Source organism: Tachypleus tridentatus, chromosome 3, assembly GCF_004210375.1.
Source record: "Tachypleus tridentatus isolate NWPU-2018 chromosome 3, ASM421037v1, whole genome shotgun sequence".
NCBI classification, from domain to species: Eukaryota; Metazoa; Arthropoda; class Merostomata; order Xiphosura; family Limulidae; genus Tachypleus; species Tachypleus tridentatus.
Window position 1 is genome coordinate 2,328,558 of NC_134827.1, and position 26,373 is coordinate 2,354,930.

At 32.9% G+C, this 26,373-nt stretch overlaps 1 protein-coding gene across 6 annotated transcripts in view; it reads right to left on the reverse strand.

Annotated features, from left to right (window-relative positions):
• The window catches only part of LOC143246212 (sodium-coupled monocarboxylate transporter 2-like), a 64,217-nt gene that overhangs the window by 33,663 nt on the left and 4,181 nt on the right, over nt 1-26,373 (reverse strand). For 2 of the 6 annotated variants that reach the window (XM_076492489.1, XM_076492484.1), the window contains exons 1-4: nt 13,583-13,807; nt 13,072-13,494; nt 5,736-5,801; nt 1,073-1,124 (exon numbers count right to left, since the gene is read on the reverse strand). In XM_076492489.1, the coding sequence (XP_076348604.1) occupies nt 1,073-1,124; nt 5,736-5,801; nt 13,072-13,485 (532 nt within the window). In that variant the 5' untranslated portion in view covers nt 13,486-13,494; nt 13,583-13,807. Of the gene's footprint in view, nt 1-1,072; nt 1,125-5,735; nt 5,802-13,071; nt 13,495-13,582; nt 13,810-26,373 lie in introns of those variants that run through there. The other 4 variants (XR_013025855.1, XM_076492485.1, XM_076492488.1 and 1 more) reach the window with 4 other exon arrangements.

Consider the following 26,373-nt stretch of genomic DNA (forward strand, 5'->3'; position numbering starts at 1 on the left):
TCTCCACAGTACACAAGGATATGCAAGTTGTGGGCGCCAAGAGCTATTGAAAAAACACAAAACAGATACTTGGTGATCATTTAAATGGTAGTAAAGAGTTGTTTAATGTTTTACACTGCTCCAGTTAAAGTGTTAACAATAAGCGTAAAGCCTTTACTATATTATATATATATATGTATGTAATACCATTGTGTCATTGTATTATTATGAAAGAGCTTATCTTGCTGAATGGAAGTTGTTTCGAATGTTATATGTTTCTTAACATAGAGGTTTGAATATATACAGATATACATATATTATGATAATCATAAAAGCCCAGTGTTGATTGGTCACGTTCGATTTCTCCGAATTTCGCGAGTTACACGAGTCTATTCCATTTATACTCCTATAACACCTTCTCATTTCTTTGCTCGTTCACATTTTAGTTGAATTCAAAGAGGAGTTTTTCTATCAAATAAAGAATGAAATTAATTTATCGTGTTTTTTTCTTCTTTAGTGAAGAGAAGTAGTTCAAGTAGGCCCTTAATTTCTCTTATGTCAGTTTATGGACGGTAAAGTTGTAAATGCATATTGGAGAATTCAGATATGGTAGACTTTGATTTCTCATCATTTTTGACAGGTTTTTATTCTAGTATGTACGAAGAGGTTGTATCAGAGTGAAGTATACGTATTTGCATTTGTCTTGTAGCACACACTGTAAGGGTGAATCATGTACTAAAAGAAGTTAAGGCCAAGCATTTAGTCTTGAGGTCAGAATATTTACAAAATCTACATGAAGTTTAGAAATTTTAAAATACTAAAAAGTGTTAAATGTTAACACATATCAGAAAATGAATAAGAAAGAAAGAAAAACGACTAATGAACGTAGTACATATATATATATATATTCCTTCGATTTGTTTGTTTGGAATTAAGCACAAAGCTACACAGCGGGCTATTTGAGCTTTGCCCACCACGGGTACCTAAGCCAGGTTTCTAGGAGTGTGAGCCTGTGTACGTCTTCTCTTTATTAGTTTAGTTTATTCTTTTATGGACTCTGAAGTTGATTACTAATAACTGTTTAAAAACTTACCTTGAGCTAATGCTAAAGCTGGAGCGTACAGAACCACTGCCATGTATAACATCTATATGAAAGGTGAAAAACATCAAAGTGAGAACTAACTTCATTCGAAAGAAAATCCAGTTTCTTTAAAGATGTGTAATATCGAGCACAAAATATTCAAAATAACATATTTTTAACTGTTTTAGACTTCTTTTTGTTATATACAATATGTACATATAAATAAAAACATAAACATATAAAATTAAAAATTTCCAACGAAGTTTAACCAACTTATCAATAATAAACTTGCAAGGGACCATATTTTGTTCTTGTTAAGCGTATCATTTTACTAGATAATAAAGATGTAGATAATATTTGATATTCTCATGATGAAATTATATCGTATTATATCGTTCGTAGAAAAGCAAAGTTACACTGTTATTTTTAGTATACAAGCAAAATCGTGTTATATCACTGTAAGAGAAGCAAATTGATGAGGTTGAATCACGTACAAAGCAACTTCACAGTTATTTGCGCGAACCTTTTCAGATATTGAAATGACAGACTGAAGTGAAAACAATTAATCAACGTAACCCACCGCCATCTCTTACGATATTCTAGTAGTGGGAGTTATTGATTTCAGGACTTCTTATTGTGACTTTATTATTTAGCAGTAACAGGATGCGACCCCACAGAATGCAAGATCTACAGCCCGACATGCTAACCACTGGGTCTCAGTCAAGCAAATTCAATGGTAGTAATAAGAGAGTTAGTTTTATATTTTATAAACATAAAATTTCCAAAATACACAATCATTCAGTCACGGTATTCGTCCCTAAGAAAGCAAACACCCAGGCTCATCCACAAATGTTGTATTATCAACATATTCACTATCACACACTTTATTTCTATTAACCCGGATTGCTTCTATATTAGTTAACTTCCTCGCATATAAATTATATTATGTCGGTGCTAGTAAATACACGTGATCTCACATGCTTATCGTACGCTTCTTTTAACCCTAAATCAACTGCTTAGGTCTTCATGAGTTCACACTGTTACTTTCCATATTTTCTATTCCATTACAAATTATTCAGAATTCCGATATCTGCTTGACCTACTCCAATATGCTCCAGAATATCTACTAGCTTTTCAGTGTTACTCCTCTAAAAGTCTAAGAAGGATACAAAAGTATGTCTTTGTACTTCTATGGCTCATCTAATATCATAAGGAAGAATATGTACGAGACCTCTTCCTAAACCAATCTGCTCTTCTAAAGAATCATTCTCAACCATTACGTTTCATTACATTGAAGACTTGCTAGAGTACCCGTCCCTGGACAGAAGTTATGCAAAGAATAATCTATCAATATGAGGTGTAATATGAAAAAAAACACCCATAATCGCCCACAAAAACCGCAAAACGCAAAACTAAAAATTTGTTTGTATCTTTCCATGGATTTAATGAAATCTTCGTACCAATTTTGGTGAAGATAGTTATGTGAACATACAACAGACATACTATTATATTTATATAGATTACTTTTAGTGGTACTTTTAAGGTGTGACTGATTAAGCTGATGTTCCTGCACTGACAACACTATAGCCTTAGGCTTTTTTGGGTTCAGTGCATTATGCCACCTTTTCTCTATAAACTGAGTTACAAATTGGAGTTCAGATATTTAATCTTTGAAATGAACATCGTAATTTCTTGTTTATGGTGCAAGGTTTCTATTTTTTTAAACTTCTAATAGCTTCTTCTTTTATTTTATTGTTCAGAATTGCTAGTTCTTTGTTAATTCACTTTACCAAAACTTGAGTTAATTTCTCTTCTCTCATATATTCCGCCCATATGTCTTTAACATCCCCACTTTCAAAACGTATCTGATCGTGGTTACTTTTGATGGCTTTACTAGGAGACAGAGTTAATTTCTTAATAAATTCTTTTATTACTGCGAATTTCACGTATATGAAGTACCTCAGATCTTTCAGTTACACCACATTTATTATTCCCGTCATCTCCTGATTTTCGTATCTACTGCCCTACATATCTGTCGTGCACTTTATAACTATTTTCTTTCGTTCACATTTCTAAAATTCTTTCCTACATTGTCTTGTTTATTCTCACTTTATCTTTTCCATAATATTCTTCCTTGTTTGTCGTAACACTTTTTTGAACTTAACTCACTGGTTTTTCACGATTCTTGTTTGCAAGTTTCTCTTGTTATTAATATTTCAAAGATTTTTGTGTTTCTATTACAAAACTCTTGGCTATGCCACTTTTTCTTCTATACTATTCTAAACTTCATTTTGGCCTGACTGAGGTCTCTTTGTAGCTTCTTTAGTTTTAGACTTATTCCTTCGGACACTGTTTATACCTATTTTTGACCCGAATGATTTAAGGAACAGTAGCTGTTGATATTTTTACAAAATAATTTCACTTACAAAAGTAATTCATTACTGTGATCGAGTTCCTGAAATTTCGAAAAATCGTAAGTTTTTCAAACATTCTTTAACTGAAATGTAGTTTATTTAATTTATTTGTTTATCCTCTGGTGACCACAAAGCGTAATTGATATCAGTTGTTCTCAGGTTTAATATTACAGCGTGCTGAGACAAAGATGTAAATCATACTATTTGTATTAAAATATTTCATATTTTATTTTTATGAACTTGAAAACTATTTCATTTTCATCAAATAAACCCCTTCGACGTATACTTGTACTAATTTTAATTAACGAATTATTTCTATTGGTTTTAACTGATAAAGTATGCTTAACAAAAAACGTAATATAACTGTAAGTAATCTGAAGTCTCCTTTTTATGATGAACACGATATTTTATTTTTAAAAGTTAATGATTCTGGTTTAACAAAATTTTTTTTTTCTAGGAAACCAAGTAAGTTAGAAGATAAAGGATCCATTTTTACAGTTTCTTTATTGTTATTAGTCAATACTATGATTGATTCATCAATACTTTTACCACAGAAGTATGAATTCTCTCGTTTTGGTTTTCTTTCCAGGATTTCGTTAGAAGAGTGTAACTTATTCCTCAAAATCCAGGAAAACAAAAATACAAACATATACACATATTGGCCTATTAGCGCCATCCAAGTTTCTTTCCTTTTAAGATTAAAATATAAGCATGTATATTTTTTCAATGAGTTATTTTGACTAAATAAATGTCAGAGTTAACAAGATCTTTTCACTATGTAGTAATGCTTTGTATTTTATTTTAACCACAAACTGTTATTATCTGTTATATTCTACTTAAACAAACACACATGCTTTATATATCTACTATTTATTTTCAATATTGAGCACTGTTAGACATCAGTAAAATAAAACTTTATATAATTATAAAGATTTAAGATTTAATAGCTGCAAAAGTAGTAAAGCTTGAGAGCCATTTTGTTTTTATTAAACAGATCCACCACCTACCTGTACAAGGCTACGAGTGAGTATTTATATACGAATATTTTGAGATTTGAAAGTGAGATTTGTACGATTTTAGATATTTACATGTAAAATTTTAATCATGGAATTGAAGTTGTCTGATGGTTATGGAACTTTATTCACAAAACGATGTTCGCGGGATCGAAGCCAGTCGCAGAAAACGTCGGCCCTTTCAACAAGCAAAAGTTAAAATGTGGTAAATTTCACTATTTATTTGTAAAGAGTAGTCCATAAACTAGCGGTGGGTGGTGTTAATTAGGGATGGCTAGCGCAAATAGATAGCACTCGAGTAGCTTTGCATGAGATTTAACAAATGAGCAAGTTATGATCGTTTTGATCCAAAGAATATTAATACAAACACTAAATAAAATGGAGTAGAACCATTTTAACACCCATTATACGAGTCAGGGTGACATGTTTGACAGGTTGATTTTTAATAAAACTTTCCGATATTTTATTTTTTTTAATTCTTAATTAAGATTCGAATTCCTTTCGATATCTGTAATCTGAATGGTCCACGAGCTTGGTATCATTCGTACTAATCTCCAGGATATAAAGAAATAAGTTCCATAATCCCTCTACCAAAATTACAAACAATACATAGTAATGTCCGCAAGCGTTGGGAATCACAATATCTGATTTCTCAGCTTTATAAAGCCACTGTAAACTGAAAATAAAACGCATTTGTAATATTCCTTTCGTAAACAAAATAATTATGAAAGTTGCTAATATCTTTATATACAACTGTTCATGTGGTGCAGAAGCAGGTGGAAGATCTATATCTTACTGTTGGCAAATAATTGAGACTGTGATAGAAAATAATTGTTATCGATATATCAAACTGTGGAATTCACACACCCATACTAGTTTACTAAAATACTGAAACTAACTAATTCACAGATTCATCTGGGTAATAGATTGTGTAACATAATTATATTTGGAATCCCGAAAAGAAAACATAGCTTATTAAATTGGTCTTTAGTTTTATATGTAACAATATATGTGATTTCTCAGACATTCATGTTCCAGAGGAGTTTCATCCAAATTCAACACTTAAACCAGAGTTTTGAAAATGTTTTTTATTTCATCAAGTAATTTGATATGAATACCTTAACAAAAGCATATTTCAATTACTACTTGCAGTATATTTCTATATAAAATATATATTTGCACCGGCAACATACTTTAGAATTCATTCAACTACACATATCAAACGTAGGCCGTTAACAAGTAACTCACCATTTGAAAAGAAAAAACACAGGAGGCCATTGTTCGAATCACTCGGTTGAACCTTTTCTCTAAGTACTGGAAAACATAAGAAAAACAAGTATTTAAGAAACATCTCTTGATGAGAAAGCCAAAATCAGTGTAAATGTAAGTATATCATCTTAACTCTTTTCTTTGTGCGAACATTACCAATTAGCAAAATAATATTCAACTTTTAATTTTCTACTACATCGTGGCGTATTTAACATGTTAAAGAATTAATATCTTTTACTTCGTTTATTATCAAGAAAAATTTCTAACAATATAAGCTAATTTCAGTATATATGAGAGAAGCATGATTTTTTAAAGGAAAAAAGATAAACTGAAGTTATTGACGAAATAAACATTCCTACCTCTCTTTTATCATTGTACACAAACACGTATCTTTTGGAACTTTACGACATTATTACACTCTTTCTTTCTACGTCTGTTCTGTAATTTATATTCCAAAAGACTCCATTGCAAGGAAGTCATGTCCAAAGCACACCACTCTTCTCCGTTGCTTTAATAAAAAATGCGTCTCATTGTACAAGGACAACGGCTTCTGAGCAACTGTTTTAACAGTCTAACTTAACAGAAATCATGGACGATTGACTAGTGTTTCTTCTTGTGAAATACATTCATATCATTCGCCATCCGCTTGACGTTTGCAATGGTTGAACAGGAGATGTGACTGAAAATTTTATCATGGTGAACTCATATCTTATTGATCTCTTTTTCCACATGGAAATCATTCTTGATTGTGTTATTTAATGTTGGCTGAGACGTCTTGCATGATGGTCAGTATCCTTTTATTTTTCAATGGTATTATGTACAAATGATACCTTTGTCTTGAAAATTCTAAATCCCTGATCTGAATGTATGAATATTTTGCACCAAAAAGGCCCGTTATATATATTTCCCAAAAACGATTAAGTTTCGGTGACATTGTATCTACTTCTCGATAACCAATACTAAAAAGTAAATCTATTACCTATCGTCCCATGGCAAATTTATATATGCCATAGTTGTTACGTGACTTGTTGCTTTTTGTATTTAAAATAACTTTAAAGTAATGTACTCAACTCTCTGTAACTAAACACATTATTAGTCTAAGGGATCCAATTATTTCAAATAGCTATCCATATGCTATTATAAATGCATAACACGATACAACAGCGGTGTTTTATGAACTACTTTGAAATCCTTTATTAGATTACATAAAATGATGTAAAAGCAAATCAATTGAACAACTATAGCTAACAATCAATAATATATAATAATATTATCCTATATATAATCCTATTGGTTTAATTCCTAGTAGCGTAAGGCGTGCGACTCGTAATTTGAGGGTCACGGGTTCGCGCCCGCGTTGCGCTGAACATGCTCGCCCTTCCAGCCGTGGGGGTGTATAATGTGACGGTCAATTCCACTATTCGTTGGTAAAAGAGTTGCCCAAGAGTTGGCGGTGGGTGGTGATGACTAGCTGCCTTCCCTCTAGTCTTACACTGCTAAATTAGGGACGGCTAGCACAGATAGCCCTCGAGTAGCTTTGTGCGAAATTTCAAAACAAACAAACAAACAAACAAATCCTAGTAGCGTTGACTTTTTTTTCTATTGTAGTAAGCAATATACTCTTAAATCTATGTAGGAAATTACGCGTAGTGGTTGTTAAAAGAGATAAAAGAAAAATGTTGAAGGTAAAACCATCTAAAAGTAAACTGCAGATACATATATATACCGGTATTTATCTATACACATATATATAGTATTATAAATACAACGTTTTGGACAATACCCTTCTTCAGATATCACTAAATGATCAGTAAATCTGCAAACGAAAACATTCTAAATCGAAGCTCGTGTGACAATGTAACAAATGATTACAAACACTTGAAACAATAGGAAATTGTATATATCATAGTATAATGGAACTCTTGCTTATATGATATTATAAAAACGTTTTTATTACGTGATGTGCAACCCTCAAATTCATGAACGTTTTATCCTGTGTGCATGTAGATTTGCAATAGGGGTTATGATTTTTACGTTTCACCTCCATTTCCTGTCACAGGTAACTTTATTTTTCTTCATTTTCAGGGTGCAGATGTGACGGGTTATGGGTAGTATATATATTTTGTTTTGTTTGTTTGGAATTTCGCACAAAGCTACTCGAGGGCTATCTGTGCTAGCCGTCCCTAATTTAGCAGTGTAAGACTAGAGGGAAGGCAGCTAGTCATCACCACCCACCGCCAACTTTTGGGCTACTCTTTTACCAACGAATAGTGGGATTGACCGTCACATTATAACGCCCCCACGGCTGGGACGGCGAGTATGTTTGGCGCGACGTGGGCGCGAACCCGCGACCCTCAGATTACGAGTCGCACGCCTTACGCACTAGGCCATGCCATGCCTTAGTATATATAAACATACACAAATACCTCCACTACACACACGCATATATATGTCTGGATGTATCTGTGTATGTGTATATTATATTTACATATGTGTATACTGTATTTACATACACAGATACATCCAGATATATACACACATACATGCAACTAAATAACGGGCCACTTGGTCATCTGCAGTACAATTTATTATATCTTTAAGATGTTCTCGGGTACGTTCTTCTGATAATCTACTGGTTTTTGTTATTAAAAGTAGCCAGGCACAATATCCATGTTATAATATATACTAGGCTTAATGCATTTCAGAAACGAAATAAAACCTTCTTAGTTGATTCTTTTGATACTTAGATGCTGTTTCTTCAACATCAAAAAAGCGAATTTAGCTTTGGCACTGTTGACGACAGAGCTACATAATTCCGTCTAAAACGTTTATAACCGATAAAAACTTTATCTACAAGCCAACAAAGCAGGTTTTGGTACGTTAACCGATCGTTCCTTTTGTACTTCAATGAATTGTATTTGGAATTCATCTTTATTTTTAGATGTTAATTATTTTTTTATGTAATGTGACGTCTGCGCATTCTGAAGTTGAATTCTGAATGCATATTTTATTTCATTCGATTGTAATTTTTATATAACAACAACAAAGACAAAAGCAATGGTTCAGGGCAGAAAAAAGAAACAGCTTCCAGATTTGTAAATATGAGCACACCTAGTCTTGCCATTCCAGCATTTTGTCTTTTCTTTGAACTAGTTTTTGATTTCTAGATGATTATTTTTAAAAACTGTACAACTATAAATTCATTATATTTTTGCAACAGACCAGGTTTTATCATTTGGTGTATAGATAAAAGCTATAATAGGGCTCGAGACTTTATCTTGTTTTCTTACCAAAAAGGCAGAAACGCAACTATAAATTAAGAAAACAAGAAATTTCCGTTTCCTATGGAACTAATGAAGTGATATTTTGAGCTAGTTCTACAAATCCGATATGGTACATTAGTAGCTGCTTTTGTAAAATAATTTAAGTATTAGGGCTGATACGATATGTATCTAGATATTGATGCTGCGATATGATACGTGTCTAAACACAGACGTTTTACTAACGCTTTATTACAAAGTTTAACAGAAGTGACAATACAGTTTAATTAGAAACATTTGTATAATGTTAAGAGCGTTAAGTTACTTAGTGTATGGAAATGTAGTTCGAATATAGTTGAAGTAATTCTAGAATGAAAAAATGATAGTTTTGATGTATTTTGTATTTTATTCTGGTTACGAGGGTGGTGAAATTGACCGACTTTACATAAAATTAGGGTAGTGAATACAGAAGGAAAAATAGAAAAAAATTACCGATAAACTTAAAAACTTGTTCGGATGGTTTTAGAGATAACACAAGAGAAATTAGTTAATTATTAAAAGGAGAAAAGTGTTTTAAATCTTAACATGAAAATCTCCTTACACTCGAAGCAAGGACTACTTTGATTCCATATATTAAAACACAAATTTTTAGCAAAAATATTTTATTAAAAATTCTGATTTATTCTGTATAAAGACTTACAATGTTTACTAAGAGCTTGCCAAATTTCGTGAAGATATATAAATCGCATCGCATTATATCGGACGGCGTATGGATACAATCATGTCGCGGTTTCACGATATGATACTTGTATCGTATCGCTGTATTGCCACACCTCTAATAACTATGAATAGTAGAAAAAAGTATCTTCTCCAAATATAAATGATAAATAATCAGTTACGCATGTAGATGATATTACAAAAAGTCGTGTGAAAGAAAATTATAGCATGGCACAAACTGAGTCAACTTTAAATAACTAAACAACTGCTTGTTAAGGGTTATATGTATGTGTGTGTATTATACATATGTTTATATCAAGTATATATATATAAGTCATTTTGTAATTGAGGTTTTCCGATTTTAAAGTTAGATTATCCTTGTCAACTCAAAAAGCTCCCGATTCAGCTGTTTTAATAAATCTAAAATATATATATATATAATATAGAAAACGTGTCTGTGTGTGACCGCCACCCACAGCTCCAAGAAAAAAGAACATAGAAAATAGAAATTTTACGCGCATACTAAATGTACCCTAAGGGTGTGCATTTGGGTATTATTACTTTCCCACGTGCGCGTGCTTATTTTTTTGTGAGGCAAATTAGCGAAAAGCTATACAGAAAAAATATGCTATCGCCGTTGCTCCAAGAGGAAAGAACCTAGAAAACTAAAATTTTGTACATAATAAGTGGACCATAAAGGTGTGCACCTTGATATTATTACTTATCGACATGCATGCGCACATGTGCATTTTTTGATGAGGGAAGCTTGTGAAAAAGCAGATAGAAAATAAGTGATTACTTATATGAGAACATCATATATATATATATAGGAAAATCAGTGTGTTTTGGAAACAATGCATTCCAACAAATGCTTTTATGTCATGTTGCTTAGCAACAAAACTATACAGGTTATACTTTTATGCCAGTCATCTAAGATATACCAGCCCATTTATCTGAACGAGGCCGGGTACTTTTACTTGTCTATAATAAAAGGGCGTGTCTGTGTGTATGTATGTGTATAGTGAGACCACTATAACTTGAAGAGGAAAAACCTAGAAACTTGAAAATTTGCATCCATAGTAAATGGATCCTGAGGATGTATACTAAGGTATTAATACTTATCTACGTGCGTGCGCGTCTTTTTATGAGGCAAACTAGTGAAAAACTTCAAAGAAAAGAAGTGCTTCTTTATATTATAAATAAAATCACAAAGAGACAGACACTCATGTGCACGCGTGCGCCGTGCCCACTTGGATGTTATTACTTATCCACATACGTGCAGGCATGCACAATTTTTTATGAGGCAAGCTAATAAGAAACCACAAACAAAATAAGAATAAGTGGTTCCACACATAACAAAACTTAATATATAGGAAAATCAGTGTGTTTGGTTAACACTACGTTCCAACAATGGCTTTTATGTCATGTTGTTTAGCATAAGAAGTATAACCGTGTGCTTTCGCTAGTTCATAATAAATATCAAAACATTTAATTCAAGCAAAACTGTAAAACTGAGTATCGTCTACTGACGCTAAGCAAGAAAATTATATCTAGATATCTAGAGCGAAGTAGTTGCCTTATGTTATAAATGGCCCGGCATGGCCAGGTGGGTTAAGGCGTGCGTCTCGTAATCTGAGAGTCGCAGGTTCACATCCCCATCGCGCCAAACATGCTCGCCCTTTTAGCCGTGGGGGCGTTATAATTTAACGGTCAATCCAACTATTCGTTGGTAAAAGAGTAGCCCAAGAGTGGGCGGTGGGTGGTGATGACTAGCTGCCTTTCCTCTAGTCTTGCACTGTCAATTAGGGACAGCTAGTGCAGTTAGCCCTCGAGTAGCTTTGCGCGAAATTCAAAACAAACAAACAATATGTGATAAACAAACAAGTTTAAAACCGGACTGTTAACATCACTCTTTAACACTGTGCTGTCATGATGTTATAAAAACACACAGCTTCAAGAAGTCTTGATAGAAATGAATAAAAACTTTATAACCCGAACGCTTTCGAAAGGTGGACCTCTCTTCTTTAGGGGATGTAATATTTTTAGTATTGAAGAATAAATGACATAAGTAAACAATGCTTACTGTATGATACGCGATGAATTTGACGTATTTTTAGGAATTTATATTATTTTTGTTTTACAACGAAAATTACCAAGATTACAATTTAAAGAGACGCAGGAAAACACTTTTATTTTGCTTGAAGTTTGTTTTGGAGTTTTAGTTACAAAACTCTCGTGCATGTTTAATTTCCTTTCCTTCTTATTTCCATTAACTGTACTAAAACTATTCGTTTCCCACCGATTTTCAAATTGGAAACTTGTTATTTTGTTTTCCTATCATTTAGTTCATATAGTTATTCATTTTGTATCGAAGGCTGAGTAAAATGTTATTATGTACTCATGATATGAGAAACTGGATTTCTTATTAACACAAGAATAAAATAAGAAATGTATTCTTTTGTATAACATAATTGGTAAATGCAGTAGTAATATGAACGCTTGGTTTTCAGTTTATTTAGTCACGTTCTAATTCTGGGGGCACTAAATAGAGAGAGTGTTAGAATGATATTAGGTTATTCAAAATATTTCAAGAATATTTACGAAGGTAATATTACGTGGAAAAGTTTGTATTTTATATAAATTATCTAAACTCTATCAATAAGCCTAGTGTCTGTTTTTAAATGTTTAGTAGATTTACAATTAGACTGCAGTTTTTACCAATATGAGGTGGTCTTTCTTGTAAAAGTTTAAAATTTAAGCAATGAGTCCTAAAAAAACCCCAAAAATGAATAATATGTAAAGTTCGTGCTTTATAAAACTGGTAGCCACGACAGTATTATTCTTGTGAAAATACAGCAATAACAACAACAAAAAGTCCAACGCAGAACGATACGCAGACATCAAATTTTACTCTGCATACAAAACGTTTACCCGGTAAAAGTTACAAACACCTGATAAATGGTCATTGAATTATTTGCAATAACATTATTTTGACATAGGTTTCAATTTCAAAAAAAGTCTAGGGACGTACTAATTTGTATTTAGTTCTTATCAAAATAGTATAAATGTAATGAAAGTATGAATGGCTGCTAAATTTAGGCATTTATTCAGGCCCTGCTCATAATTCCAGAAAGTCGTTTATCAATGTATGAAAGAAAAAGCTTTCAAATTTGTCTCAGATTAAAAAGAAGTTCAAATGTATACGAAGATTTCGAAATAGCGGAATACATTTCATATAAAGTAAAACGTATGGCATCTGGAACTTCGAGTAACTGTTTAATTACAGAATTCGTAGTGAAAAAATCTAGTTACTAAAATGAGCCCGCAACATCACTTACCTCATATGCACTGATTAGTCCAAGGTTGTAAAAAATAGGCATATATAGATAAGCAGCAGCAGGGACGACTAAAATAAAGCTAATACAAATCATCCAGTATTGAGTACCATAAAGATACATCTCAGCCGGAGTTCCCAATAGCGTAATTGCTGACATGAAACTTGCTAACACAGACATGGCCACGGGAAATGTGCTCATGGACCGATTCCCCATCAGTAATTCTTTGGTTGTATTCTGCTTGTTTCCAGAACAAGCATAATAAATACCAATGGCCGCTGAAGCAACCAACATTGCGCTGAACACCAAGTAATCCGGCCATCCAAATCTGTTAATTAATTCTTGGGGTTTGATGTCTTTATTTACATCCTCCAAGGTGCTTACTGGAAGAGTGGACATTGTTGGTGTACTGGACATAGTGCGACACTGAAAGAATGGACAAATATCAGATATTATAATTACGAGAAACACGCAATATTCAATATACTGTAACTATTTGATGTGAACTACATACATTTTTAGTTTTATGAAAGCCTAGACAACCTTCCGAGGCTCTGCTACCACACCTGAAGTAATTCTTGTACACCGAACGTAACTGCAGAGTCTTAAGCTCAGAAGTGCTATTACTTATTGTTAAACTGTATTTTTCGACCTATTTAAACTCACATTTCTAGGAGCGTGATTAGAAACAGTGGTTACGTTCGGTAGAACGACAATTCAACACAAGAGTCCTAGATTATAACTTTTACACAGGTTGTCATGCGAGCACGTGAATCAAACCGGTTTCTGGTGGACAAGGGCAAAATTATCTATTCTTCTCCTGGTTGGATAGATATATTGTGCAAAGGGGTTTTAGGTAAATAGAATTAATCGTAATTTGTTCCGGTGTAAAGCTAATAAAAGAAAAAAATATGAAGAAAAAAATGAATTATTTAATCAACTTACATTTAACGCAGAAGGCCGAAAACAACTGTATACTTTTATTATATATTTTTACTTTCTATTCAAACCCAGATTCTTATCCTATGAGGATATTCATAATGTTTTACTGTAGATAATTTAACTAAACAGGAGTAACCAGTATTCAGACGTTCATTTGTTTATAGATAAAAGATGACTTGTTTACTGAATTTTTTGACAAAAAACAGAGACTTATTAGAATTTTTTAACTTAAAACTGTGAGTTCGTGGTAACGAAAAGTTAAAGAGCGTATGTAAGGTTAAGACATGAAGATGTCGCATCGATTATTTTCCCAAAAGCCAATTAATTAAAACATTAATTGTACACAATAAAAATAAGCATATGAATTTTTGATAAATGTTAATATTATTTTTGTTTGTTTGTTATTAAACACAAAGCTACACAATAGGCTATGTATGGAAACCGGGTTTCTCCCTTTATAAGTCCACAGTATTAAGGGATGTTGTACAAATATTACATTGTATGTTTGGCTTCAGAAAAAATATATGACTTTCGTGTTGTATACTTAAAATACTATGAGACGTAATTTTGAATTTTATTGATTTAGAGAGATGAAAGTGTGTGTAACGAACTTACAGATTAGATAGAGAAAGTAGCGAAAAGCATACTAACCAAATGCTCCACAATTAACTCGCATAGAGCATGTTTTGGTCCCTGATTATTATTAAAACAGATTAATTTAATTCTGCAAAACTAACTGATATATATATACTATATACTGACTTTTGATTATTATTGAGACTGATTGATTCAAATCTCTTAAATCAGATGATATTTACTAATTATTGATATGTGATTATTACCGTTACACAACCATATATTTCCAGCTGGTGTGTTAGTGAATTAATTGAATAATTTGGAATTTAGAGACCTAATATTTGCATTTCTGTTTAATGAGCCATGGCACTGTATGTGTTAAAACACATCCTATCAATTTGTTTGTTTATTTGTTAATTTCGCGCCAAGCTACACGAGGGCTATTTGCGCTAGCTGCCTCTAATTTAGCAATGTAAAACTAGAGGGAAGGCAGCTAGTCATCACCACCCATCGCCAACTCTTGGGCTACTCTCTTGCCTACGAATAGTTGGACTGACCGTCACATAATAATGCCCCCACGGCTGAAAGGGCGAGCATATTTGAAGTAACAGAGATTCGTACCTGCGACCCTTTATCCTAACAGTTTATATTATACAGCTCTAACACGTTTAAAATATCTTTCACGGTATTTCGTTTCTATTAGTTTGCTACACTAGAAATAAAATATTGGCTGTCAAAAAATCTGTTTCTACCATAATTTTAAATCTAGTATTCACTACGACCGATAAAAACCATTCCAGGTGGGTATATGTTCTTGTTTAACCCTCTGAGAGAGGATGGTCTTCATTAGTTTAGGGATAGGCTATTAGGTTATAATGTAAGATGGTTGTATTTCAGGCTGTCAAAATATAAGTTTTAAAGACGACTTCATAAAAGTTGGCGATATTGCCTATAGCAGTGGTTCTTAACCTGGGTTCAATCGAACCCCAGGGGTTCAGTGAGTCAGTTTCAGGCGTTCGGCGGAGGTCAAGTGTGTGTAATCGTTCCGTTTACCCCACTCGTATGATTCGTGACGTCATGCTTCACTTGGCCATCATTGGGAGCAATCCTTTTCGAGAATGGTACACATAAAAACGAAGAAAAGGAACAGACTTTGTTGCGAAAATGATACGAGAGTGGCACTTGCCAAGGTGAAGCCGCACATTTCTTAACTTGTCTCTGAAAGGCAACATCAAAAGTCACATTGCTTTGCAGTAAATATTCATTGAGTTATGTTTTTGTTTTTGTGTGAAATTCATGTTTTGTTGGTTTTGTTCTTTGAACACGGTGATATTGTGTGCAAATGATGCATGGTTCATTTTGTGCACTAATAAAATATCTACTTATGTTTTGAATTTGAAAAAAATCATAATTTATTTTTCCAATTACGAAGGGCTTAGCGAATGCAAGTACGAAACTTCCGGGGTTCAGTACCTCCAACAAGATTAAGAACCACTGGCCTATAGGTACGACTCCATTTCCATTTCACTTATTTATAAAGTGTATATTATGGGCTAAAGATAAACAATGACATGTGTAATCTTACCTTTCAAAAATTTTAAATCCCCAAAGCTCCGCTATTACAATTTTCAATGTATACTACTGCTAATTACCTTAATAAAATCTCTTGCAATTATACTGTCAAACTATGTAGCTAACTCAGTTAGCCCATTATTTCTAAAAAGTAAAGGTTTCAACCAAAATTCTCTTTCACCAAAATTATCTCTTATAGCAGCAACTTTTTATTTTATGCAAAAAATGTCATTCCTCCCGTGGCTTAACTTTTCCCGATATTTATACTATAAGTCACTAAACTCCACTTTAACTAGAAGTGAGTTGATGAAACTATATTCTGCTTACCACGGATATCGAAACCCGATTTTTAGCGTATCGCTGTGCTACTTGGGGGAAGGGGGCAGGGAGGAAGGAGGGTGATATTGATGAAAAAGGGTTGTATGTTTTTCCAAACACTCACCAGTAAAACATCAGCTAATATTGTGATGATGATGTCAGTTTTCAAGGTTAGGCTGTATTTGCTACGTAACTGCATGCTTTTATTCGTTTTATGAAGAATACTTGCATATTTTGAGAAACCTTTACTAAAAACATTCACTGGATGAAAATATGTTCACTTTTATCATACTTACAGAAAACAATAACAGCAAAAACAAACAAAACACGTTATTCCAGAAGATCCTAAAACTGTATTAAAACAGCTAAAAAGGGTATTTAAAAACAGTTTATTTACTAAACGAAAATTTTCACTGAGTTAATTCGGTATCACGATACTTCATGAGATTTATTTTATTTTATTCTAGAGGCTGTGTTAGCAGTTTATAAAGTTTTATTTCTCAGGTTTTGTAGCATCGCTGTCTAAAGGAATTTTCATAATTTTATGTTAATGTCAAGTTTCATAATTGAAACCACTTATTGGTCAGGTGGGTTAAGACGTTCGACTCGTAATACGAGGGTCGCGGGTTCGAATTCCCGTCGCATCAAACATGCTCACCCTTTCAGCCGTGGGGACGTTGTAATGTCGATCAATCCCACTATTCGTTGGTAAAATAGTAGCCCAAGAGTTGGCGGTGGGTGGTGATGACTATTTTCCTTCCTTCTAGTCTTACAGTGCTAAATTAGGGATGGCTAGCGCAGATAGCCCTTGTGTAGCTTTGCGCGAAATTCAAAAACAAACAACCAAACCACTTATTAAAGCTTATTATTTTTCTTGAAACTATGTACATGTCGCGGCATCTAGTGTTGCTGAGAAAAAGCTAAAACAAGAACAAACACTGAAACAAACGAAAAAAAGACAAAAAGAAATTAAAAACTGTATACTTTCGCATTTGAAGTAAATACTTGCTGTTACATTAATGTCCAATAAAAGTATATACAGCATTTAAACTAGAGATAATCCCAGTAATAATCATATAGTAAATTCTTATAGTTGATAACTGTACAGTGTTCGGTTGTCATTGTAATTCGCTTTTTTAGACTTTGTCCTTTCAATAAAACAATAAAACATCATAATAAATATCCCAGCCTTTTCTTTGTATGACATGATGTTTCAAAGATATTATTGTATGGTCATTTTATCATACATTCTTCTCCCCTCTGGCTTTCCAGAAAGACAGTAACAAAATTAAAGTTGGTATATTTTCCGATGGATTTAAAACGTAGATTAGAAAATCCATTCTTTACCACAATCATATGTTTCCAGAGAAAAATCATAGGCAGTAACAGACAATCTTTCACACAGATTGTAAGTAGTTAAATAAAACATACGTCCATGTGTAGTCGTGACAAACAAAAGCAAATTGATCACAAATGAGAAACAAATAATCGAAATTAGTTGATTAAAAATAAACAAAAACAAAGCAGATTTTATATCTCGTTAAACCATAAAATGTTATATTGCAGAATAAAAAAAAGAAGAAATAACAGTAAAGAACAAAAGTTGCACTCTGCACGTTGGAGCCGTGGGTAGCTATAACAACGGCGATTAAACCGCATAATTCGATTAGAGTAACCCAAGAGTTGGCGGTTGGAACTACTGACTAGTTGTCTTTTTTCCTAATTTATTAATTGAAAATTAGCTAAAGGCAGTGCGTAAATGACATCTAACTGACGATTGTACTGTCGAATTTTCCATAAACCTATATACTGTTACCACAATCCTACATATATATTTATAATATTACCGGTATATTACGCTAAGGTCTTAAAACTATCACAAAAATCAGTTTTGAGAAAACTGTCGGCAAAACAAACAAAAGCTGTGCTTCTAAGCATGTCTGCTAAGGCAGGATTGTTAAACGTAATCCTGTTTAATGAAAGTTAATAAGATAAAGGACTCTTGAATTATACACACTTACTGAGGTGTATATAACTTATTAGTTGCATAAGATTTGAAGATAAAACTCCCTTAAACAAAATAGCTATGTTTTAAAGTCGGGTATTATAAACTCAGTGCCTCTAACTAGTCATCCCCACCCACCGTCAACTCTAGGACTACTTTTTTACTAACGAATAGTTGGATTGACCGTCACAATATAACGCTCCCATGGCTGAAAGGGCGAGCATGTTTGGTGCTATGGGGATTTGAACCCGCGACACTCGAATTACGAGTCGAACGCCTTAATCCACCTGGCCTTGCCGGACCGTGTTAAGCAACTAACGGATTATATAAAAACCTTCGAATTTGTTATACCCGACTTCAAAACATAAGTATTTCATTCAGCTAGCTTTGTCTTATTATAATAACATATTCTCCTTTGCTTTCGTTCATGGATTTTTATAATTACTAGCTTTTTGGAAGTATCGAATAACAGTCAGAGGCACTGAGTTTATAATACCCGACTTCAAAACATAGCTATTTCGTTCGAGGAAGTTTTATCTTCAAACCTCATGCAACTAATAATTTATATACACTTCAGTAAGTGTGTATAATTCAAGTGGCCTTTTTTATATTAACTTTTGTTAAACAGGATTACGTTTAACAGTCCTGCCTTATCACACATGCTTGAAAGCACAGCTTTCGTTTGTTTTGCCGACAGTTTTCTCAGAACTGATTTTTGTGATAGTTTTAAGACCTTTACGTAATATGACCATAATATTATATATATACTTAACACTTTATTTTTAAAATTAAACATTATGTCCTGTTTACTTTATTTCTATTATCTTCGAACTAAATTCAAAGTTCTCGATTATTGCCATTTTTCTAATAGTTATCTAAGTGACTTTTCTTCTCCAGGAATAGCATACAAAATTACCTTATAAAAGTTTACTAGTCGGAAATATATAGCCTAGTAAGTAACATATCGGTACGTGGCATATTTGACTGAATATCAAACATCGTAATTCTGTTATTCTCTATTAATAAGTGTAGGTGTTTCACCTGCTTTTTGTTCTATAGAACGTTTTCGAAAACAATACAATTGCCTTAGAAATTTTGTCAATTTTCAGTTATTACTTGAGATTTAAAATATGGAATTTAAAATATGGAATGGTGTACAACACATAACATATCGAATGTTTGGACACGTTCATAGTTTTTTTTTGTTTATTTAAGGTTAAAAGATTTTTTTCAAGGACAATCTGCGGATATTCACTTTAAAAGCCTCTAAAGTAGCTTGGTTGATGTTGCTCTGTCCACCACAGGTATCGAAAGTCAAGCTATAGCATCTTAAGCCTGAAGACTTGTCGCTAAGCCAGTGGGCCTGGCATGGCCAAGCGCGTTAAGGCGTGCGACTCGTAATCTGAGGGTCGCGGGTTCGCATTCCCGTCGCGCCAAACATGCTCGTCCTCCCAGCCGTGGGGGCGTTATAACGGTACGGTCAATCCCACTATTCGTTGGTAAAAGAGTAGCCCAAGAGTTGGCGGTGGGTGGTGATGACTAGTTGCCTTCCCTCTAGTCTTACACTGCTAAATTAGGGACGGCTAGCACAGATAGCCCTCGAGTAGTTTTGTGCGAAATAAAAAAAATAAAAAAATGATGTTATTAGTTTGGGTAAAAAAACTAAATACTTTTCCGAATCATGTGTAGTTATAATGATAAATATAGGGATATAGGGTCGGAAAACAATTCGTTGATTATATTGTTAGGTTTGAAGGTCATACATACAGTACTACAATTAAAAAAAGAAATGACTAAATGAGGTGACGAGGTGAATTGCTTGTCTACTCTGGTGAAACTTAAGAACAACATTATCGAATCTTTACTTGATCTGTAAATGTTTGTGCTTCGTTTTCTAGCCCTATAACAATGAATTACATATCTTCATTATTAGATTCTCTGAAGTGGTTGATCTACTGATCTCAATCCGAACTGGGTTGCAAGTACTATTGTAAGGTTTTATAAGTACAAAAATTTTATCGCATCATTGATTATTACAATTGTATTCATAGCATTAAATAATTTTCTTTTTTCGTCAGTGTCCACCTAGGCGAGTTCAATTACTTTAGAAAGCTTTTTGATACGATGAATTATTCTCCTCTACTCTGTTATTCAATGCAATATATTTAGCCCCCTAGTAACAACAGTATCTAGTAACAACAGTAACGAGAAAAAGCATAAAAGCTTCGAGTAAGATGACGTCTACAATATTGCAAAAGCAATCACATAAACAACTTACCACTCGTACAGAGTTACATAACAAAACGTGTCTTAACTATCACTTTTAAAATAATTAACTTTTAATACTCTTTTTATTGAAACTAAATAATTATTAAACATTAAATTACTAAGTAAAACTTACTATATTGACACTTGATACCCCTAATTTGTCGAGTGTAACAATGCTAATGGCAAGGATATTCAAGTGACGGTTGATTTTTTGTAATAATTTCGTTCTTTCAATTTTGGAGATCTTAGTTTTATGTACATGTTATTTTATTTCTATATTACGTTACTATTATGAAAAGAAAAGGGTTCTGTAAATCACAAAAAAAAGTTATAACTAACAGCATTTTGTTGGCCTAAATTTATTTTATTGTGGTTTATTGTATTACTAATAATAAAGCGTTTGTTTAGAATTAAGCACAGAGCAACACTACAGGTATCAACATCTGATTTCTAGAGTCATGAGTCCGCAGAAATACGCTGTGCCACTGAGAGGAAATAAGAAAACGACAAATTTCCACAGAAGCCTATACAAAACTGTAGTAAAGTATAAAGGGCAGCATAAACACAGTGAATGCATTAAAATTAAAATAGAACAAAACTATTAAGTACTTCAGTTCACCATTTCTAACTAAAATCCTGAGATACAAGTTGTAATGCGCATAGTAAACTCGTATCACTATTGAATGATTTACCGCATGGAGGAGAATTTCTTATTTTATAGCCTAACGTAATCTTATTTAACATAAGTAGGCTAATAAAGTACATGTAATAATGAACTGTGTTAAATTATATGCATTTATTTTACACCTGACGTCGAAGTTATAAACTAATTAGCTGATGAATGTGCTATGTACATTTTAGATGTTGTACAAATATTTTGTTCTCCGTATAGGTTGAAACTGTTAGTGTTTAAATCAAATTCTATTTATGTAACATAGAAAACTTTTTCTCAGTTTTTCCCGCACTTTTTGCGGGTTGTCCTTTTACAGGATGAGACATCCGTATTTTTATGTAATACATACTTAAATACTTTATTAAATTGTAGACACGGTTGTCTTCTGATGTACAACCAAGCATGTATTTAAATAAACCAGAGAAAACAAACTTCATTCAAAACTACCTTCAAAACATCAATCCGTATTTCAAGGTTAGTTATAGTTTCTTGAGAAGTTTGTCAACACAACTTTCTATTTCTTTACATATTTCTAATTTTTCTTTGTTGTAAAACTGACAAGTTTCTAGAATATTCATCTGTCAGGATCTTCATTCCAAACAACTGTACAATGCATTATTTTTTTCTGCCAGTTTGATTACATTACTAATCATATATCTTACGGCTGCTTCCTTATATGGAGAAATTGGCGTACAACCTGATGCATCATCGTTAAGTTGTATGCATTTATTTTACAACTAATGTCATAAGTTATAAACTAATTAAGTGATGAATATGCTAGTAGGAAGTGCCACATGACGTCTTATGACATATAGAAATTAATGTTTTATTCTGGGTAGTGCAGTTTCCTGCTGCTTTTATTTCATGTCACTTGAGTAAAAATCTTATATATATTTATGAACTATTTAACAATTAAATCTCTATTGTAACTTCAAGAAGGCCTAGCAGCAACAAAAAACAAAACAAAAAAGTCCCAAATGATTCAGGGACGTTTTCTATACGTTAAATATACGTTATCTTAAGATTTTGGGTTCTTGCAACTTCCGTAAGCGATTAATGAACTACCATTTAATGTTTTCACCTTGTACAATTTTTAAAGCTCTCCCTGTGGCACTTGTATCTGCGGGCGTACAATGACTTTGATTCAAATGGCGTGCAGTGTACAGTAGCCATTTGCGTGGCTTTGCGCTTAACTACAAACACACACATAATTTTAAAATTTCCGCATGAGCAAAAGCATTTAGAATGAATTATAGCGGATGACACGTACCTATTGTGACACTAAACTTTCTTATACTTGCTGCATATTTAAACCCATTAAAATGTGTTTTACATTGAGTTTCATACATTTTTTGCACGGTGATGCCCGTTAACTGAAAAACGTAATTTTCTGAGTTTACTAAAGAAAGTTTTCAAATGACTCGGTGGAACTTCTAATAAGACTATTTTGGTTATAGCTAATGGGTTTCTAGAGTTGAAATATCACAAAGTAGATAAAATATCCTCATAAATTTGACTGCAGGCTTACGTCTTTAGATTTAGGTAAGTTCAGGAAGTTTTTGCAAAGTTCTATGACATCTGCAACATTTAAACCTAAATGTTGCAAAATTAACTTTCATTAACTACTAATCTTTAAATATCTGAGTTGTAGGCCTACAATAAATGCTTCAATTACCTGTTTGTGGTCACATTTTATTTTTTAAATAGAAGCGGTTTCAATACCTAAGACAAATCTGATTTCAACGAAAATCAACACAAGTCCACTTTCCAAGAGAAAAGATTCTTTTAGGTAAAAACCCATATCTTATGCATGGGAGTTGGGAGTGAACCAGTTGTGATAATATTCACATTTATTCTGGATATTATCTAGAATATTGATTCCGAACCTTTTTATCTTCATGAACTGTTTGGTCAACCAATGATAATCTAACAGATCTCATGCTAAGAGGGCAACAGGTGATTCCACACTTTATAGAAGAATATATAAATATGTGTAAGTGCTAATGATATTTTGAAATAAAACTTCATTTTTATTTAACTATAATACTATACTTTATTCTCTTTGGAATGCTTACGGTCCATATAGTAGTGTAGAAAAGTAAGAATAATGGTTAATAGCCACAGGTCTAGAGAAATGTATTATCTTCAACTCCTCTTTTGGTTAATGGATGCTCATCCAGTTATATCAAACATCAGAGAGAAAGCTTTTGAGGTTTCTCTTTAGATCAATTACTTCTATTTAGCTCAAAGTAGTTTTATGTATTGTATAAAATCAAGGTTTAGCATTTTTAATGTTTCCCGCTAATACAGCGGTAAGTCTACGGATTTACAATGCTAAAATCAGGGTTTTGATTACTCTCGGTGGACTCAGCAGATAGCCTGATGTGGCTTTGCTGTAAAAAACACAGAGAGCATTTTTAATTGTTTTACTTTGAGCACGAAGTTGCACAATGGGCTATTAACACTATTTCAACCGTTTGGAGAACATTTCAATAAACATAAATAAATGCTGAAAGTTTATTCAGAAAAGTAATGTTGTTGCATGTGGTTACATAAACGGTTAAGCTGAAACAAATGCATACTGAGAATGAGGTTTTGTTATTAAAAATAGTAAAGACCTGCAACTTTGTGATGTGCTTGTATTAAAATCGTATATTTGAATGCGGTATGATAAACTAAGATAAATAATAAAATTAATGTTTGTTAGGTATTACAATAGTGTTTTTAAACATTCTTCGTTGAGACCCAATAACAATTTTTTGTTTTGTTTTTGAATTTCGCACAAAGCTACTCGAGGGCTATCTGTGCTAGCCGTCCCTAATTTTGCAGTTTAAGACTAGAGGGAAGGCAGCTAGTCATCACCACCCACCGCCAACATTTGGGCTAGTCTTTTACCAACGAATAGTGGGACTGACCGTCACATTATAACGCCCCCACGACTGGGAGGGCGAGCATGTTTGGCGCGACGCGGGCGCGAACCCGCGACCCTCGGATTACGAGTCGCACGCCTTACGCGCTTGGCCATGCCGGGCCCCCCCAATAACAATATCTTCTGATTTGGATTTTGATAAAATTAAAAAAATAGATAGCAATACATACTAGTTTTAACAATTTTTACATCAAGTAATACCTACAATTAACCATTAAGAGCACATAAAAACGTTTTTAATACAATATAAAAGACAATCAGGTTGAGATTCACCTGCTTGATATGACGGGTGAAACTGTCTTTTTTTTTTTTCTTTCAAAATATCATCATGATATGGATTGCAATATAAAAGTGCTACCGTTAAATCAGTGATTGGTGAGTCAGTTTCTTTTTTTAACATTGTCAAAACTTTAAAATTTCAGTTCGTACATGTAGGCTGTTGTGAAGAGCAGCAGCAACAGGACTCTAATCTATATTCCAAAACGATGTTGTAACGGATTTACAGTTATACGTTTATTTTAAGACTTACGCTTGTTTCAGAACAATTTTCTTTTTTGCATGTGACATCTATTGTTGGCTGTGTATTGCGCATGTCCCGCTTGTTCTCTAAATTTGCAGAAAATTTTTGAGAGTAACAATCAACAATATTTGTTTTACGAAAACGCTAGCGTGTTCGAACTTTGTTGAACGTTCAAGAAATTCGCCTTAAAGTATATAAACCAACGCACCAAGAGTTAATAAGAATATTATTTGTCAGATACAGTCAATGTGCTATAGGCCTCGGAAGCTATAATTGTGATTAATGCTTACTAATTGGAAAACTACAAAATCTGACCAGAAACATTTATAGATTTCGAACATTACAAACCGTTCCATTTCAGTGAATAAATTCGCTGGTGAAAACTTAAGGATACTTCAAGCTTAGTCAACCTTCAAATGAAATGTACAGATGTATCAACAAATAATTAATTTGTTCTTCGTGAACGTCGATAAAAGATTCTGTTCCAAACTAGATATAAGGCTCAATATTGTTTGTAAGTTTGCAAAACTACTGTATATAATCCATCATTTGTAATAACTATTAGTAATAACCGTTACTATAAATTGTATTTTTTTTTGTTTGTGCATTAAAATATATTTATGTTGAAAAAGGATATTATGTGTATCAATCTTTTTGGCAAATAAGATAAATTTATTATTAACATTAAATACATATTAACATTTAATTAACTTCCAAATCCAAATTCAAATTTCTGATTATTTGAAATTTTCATGCGTAAAGTATGTAACATAATAAATCGGAGACTATTAAAAACTGTGCTATTAAAAACGAGTTGAAGCAAGTCTTTCACCAACTTAGGCATAACAAGTTTCTAAAGAACAACGGTCTTTCATTCATAATTTCAAAACCCTCGCTCCCCAGTGGCACAGCGGAATGTCTGTGGACTTATACTGCCAAAAACAGGGTTTGTGTAGCTTTGTTCTTAATTCCAATCAATTCAAAACCCTCTGCAGGAAAGTAGCGATTAAATCGTCTGACAAAGCAGCTGGATGTAATTGTATGCTACTTTTAATTTTCCCCATTTTTTTTTTGTCACTGATGCTTATTTTTTGGTGTATAGTAATAGTGCTGGCAAAATTTTGTAGCTCGGGCAAGAACTGTTCAATCGCATTTCTTACGATTGATCTCTCACTCTCTCTCTTTCTAGGTGTTTGGGTGTATAAATTTATATACCCAGAAGATTCAGGTACACTAGACCTGTTCCTTCTTCCTTTACATTGTTTGAGTAGACTTATTAATATATTTAAAGTAAATACAGAGGACCAGAGTGATAAACATAACCATAACTCAGGCCCTTTTCAGGGCAATGTCCATGTATATTGTTCCTTCATTTTTTAAAATTTATTTTATTATTATTATTTTTAATAAGTCCAGAACGTAGGTGGCCTGTTTTATTTTAGCATTAGTTTTATTATTATTATAATAATATATATATTTTAAATTATTTATTATTTGATTTG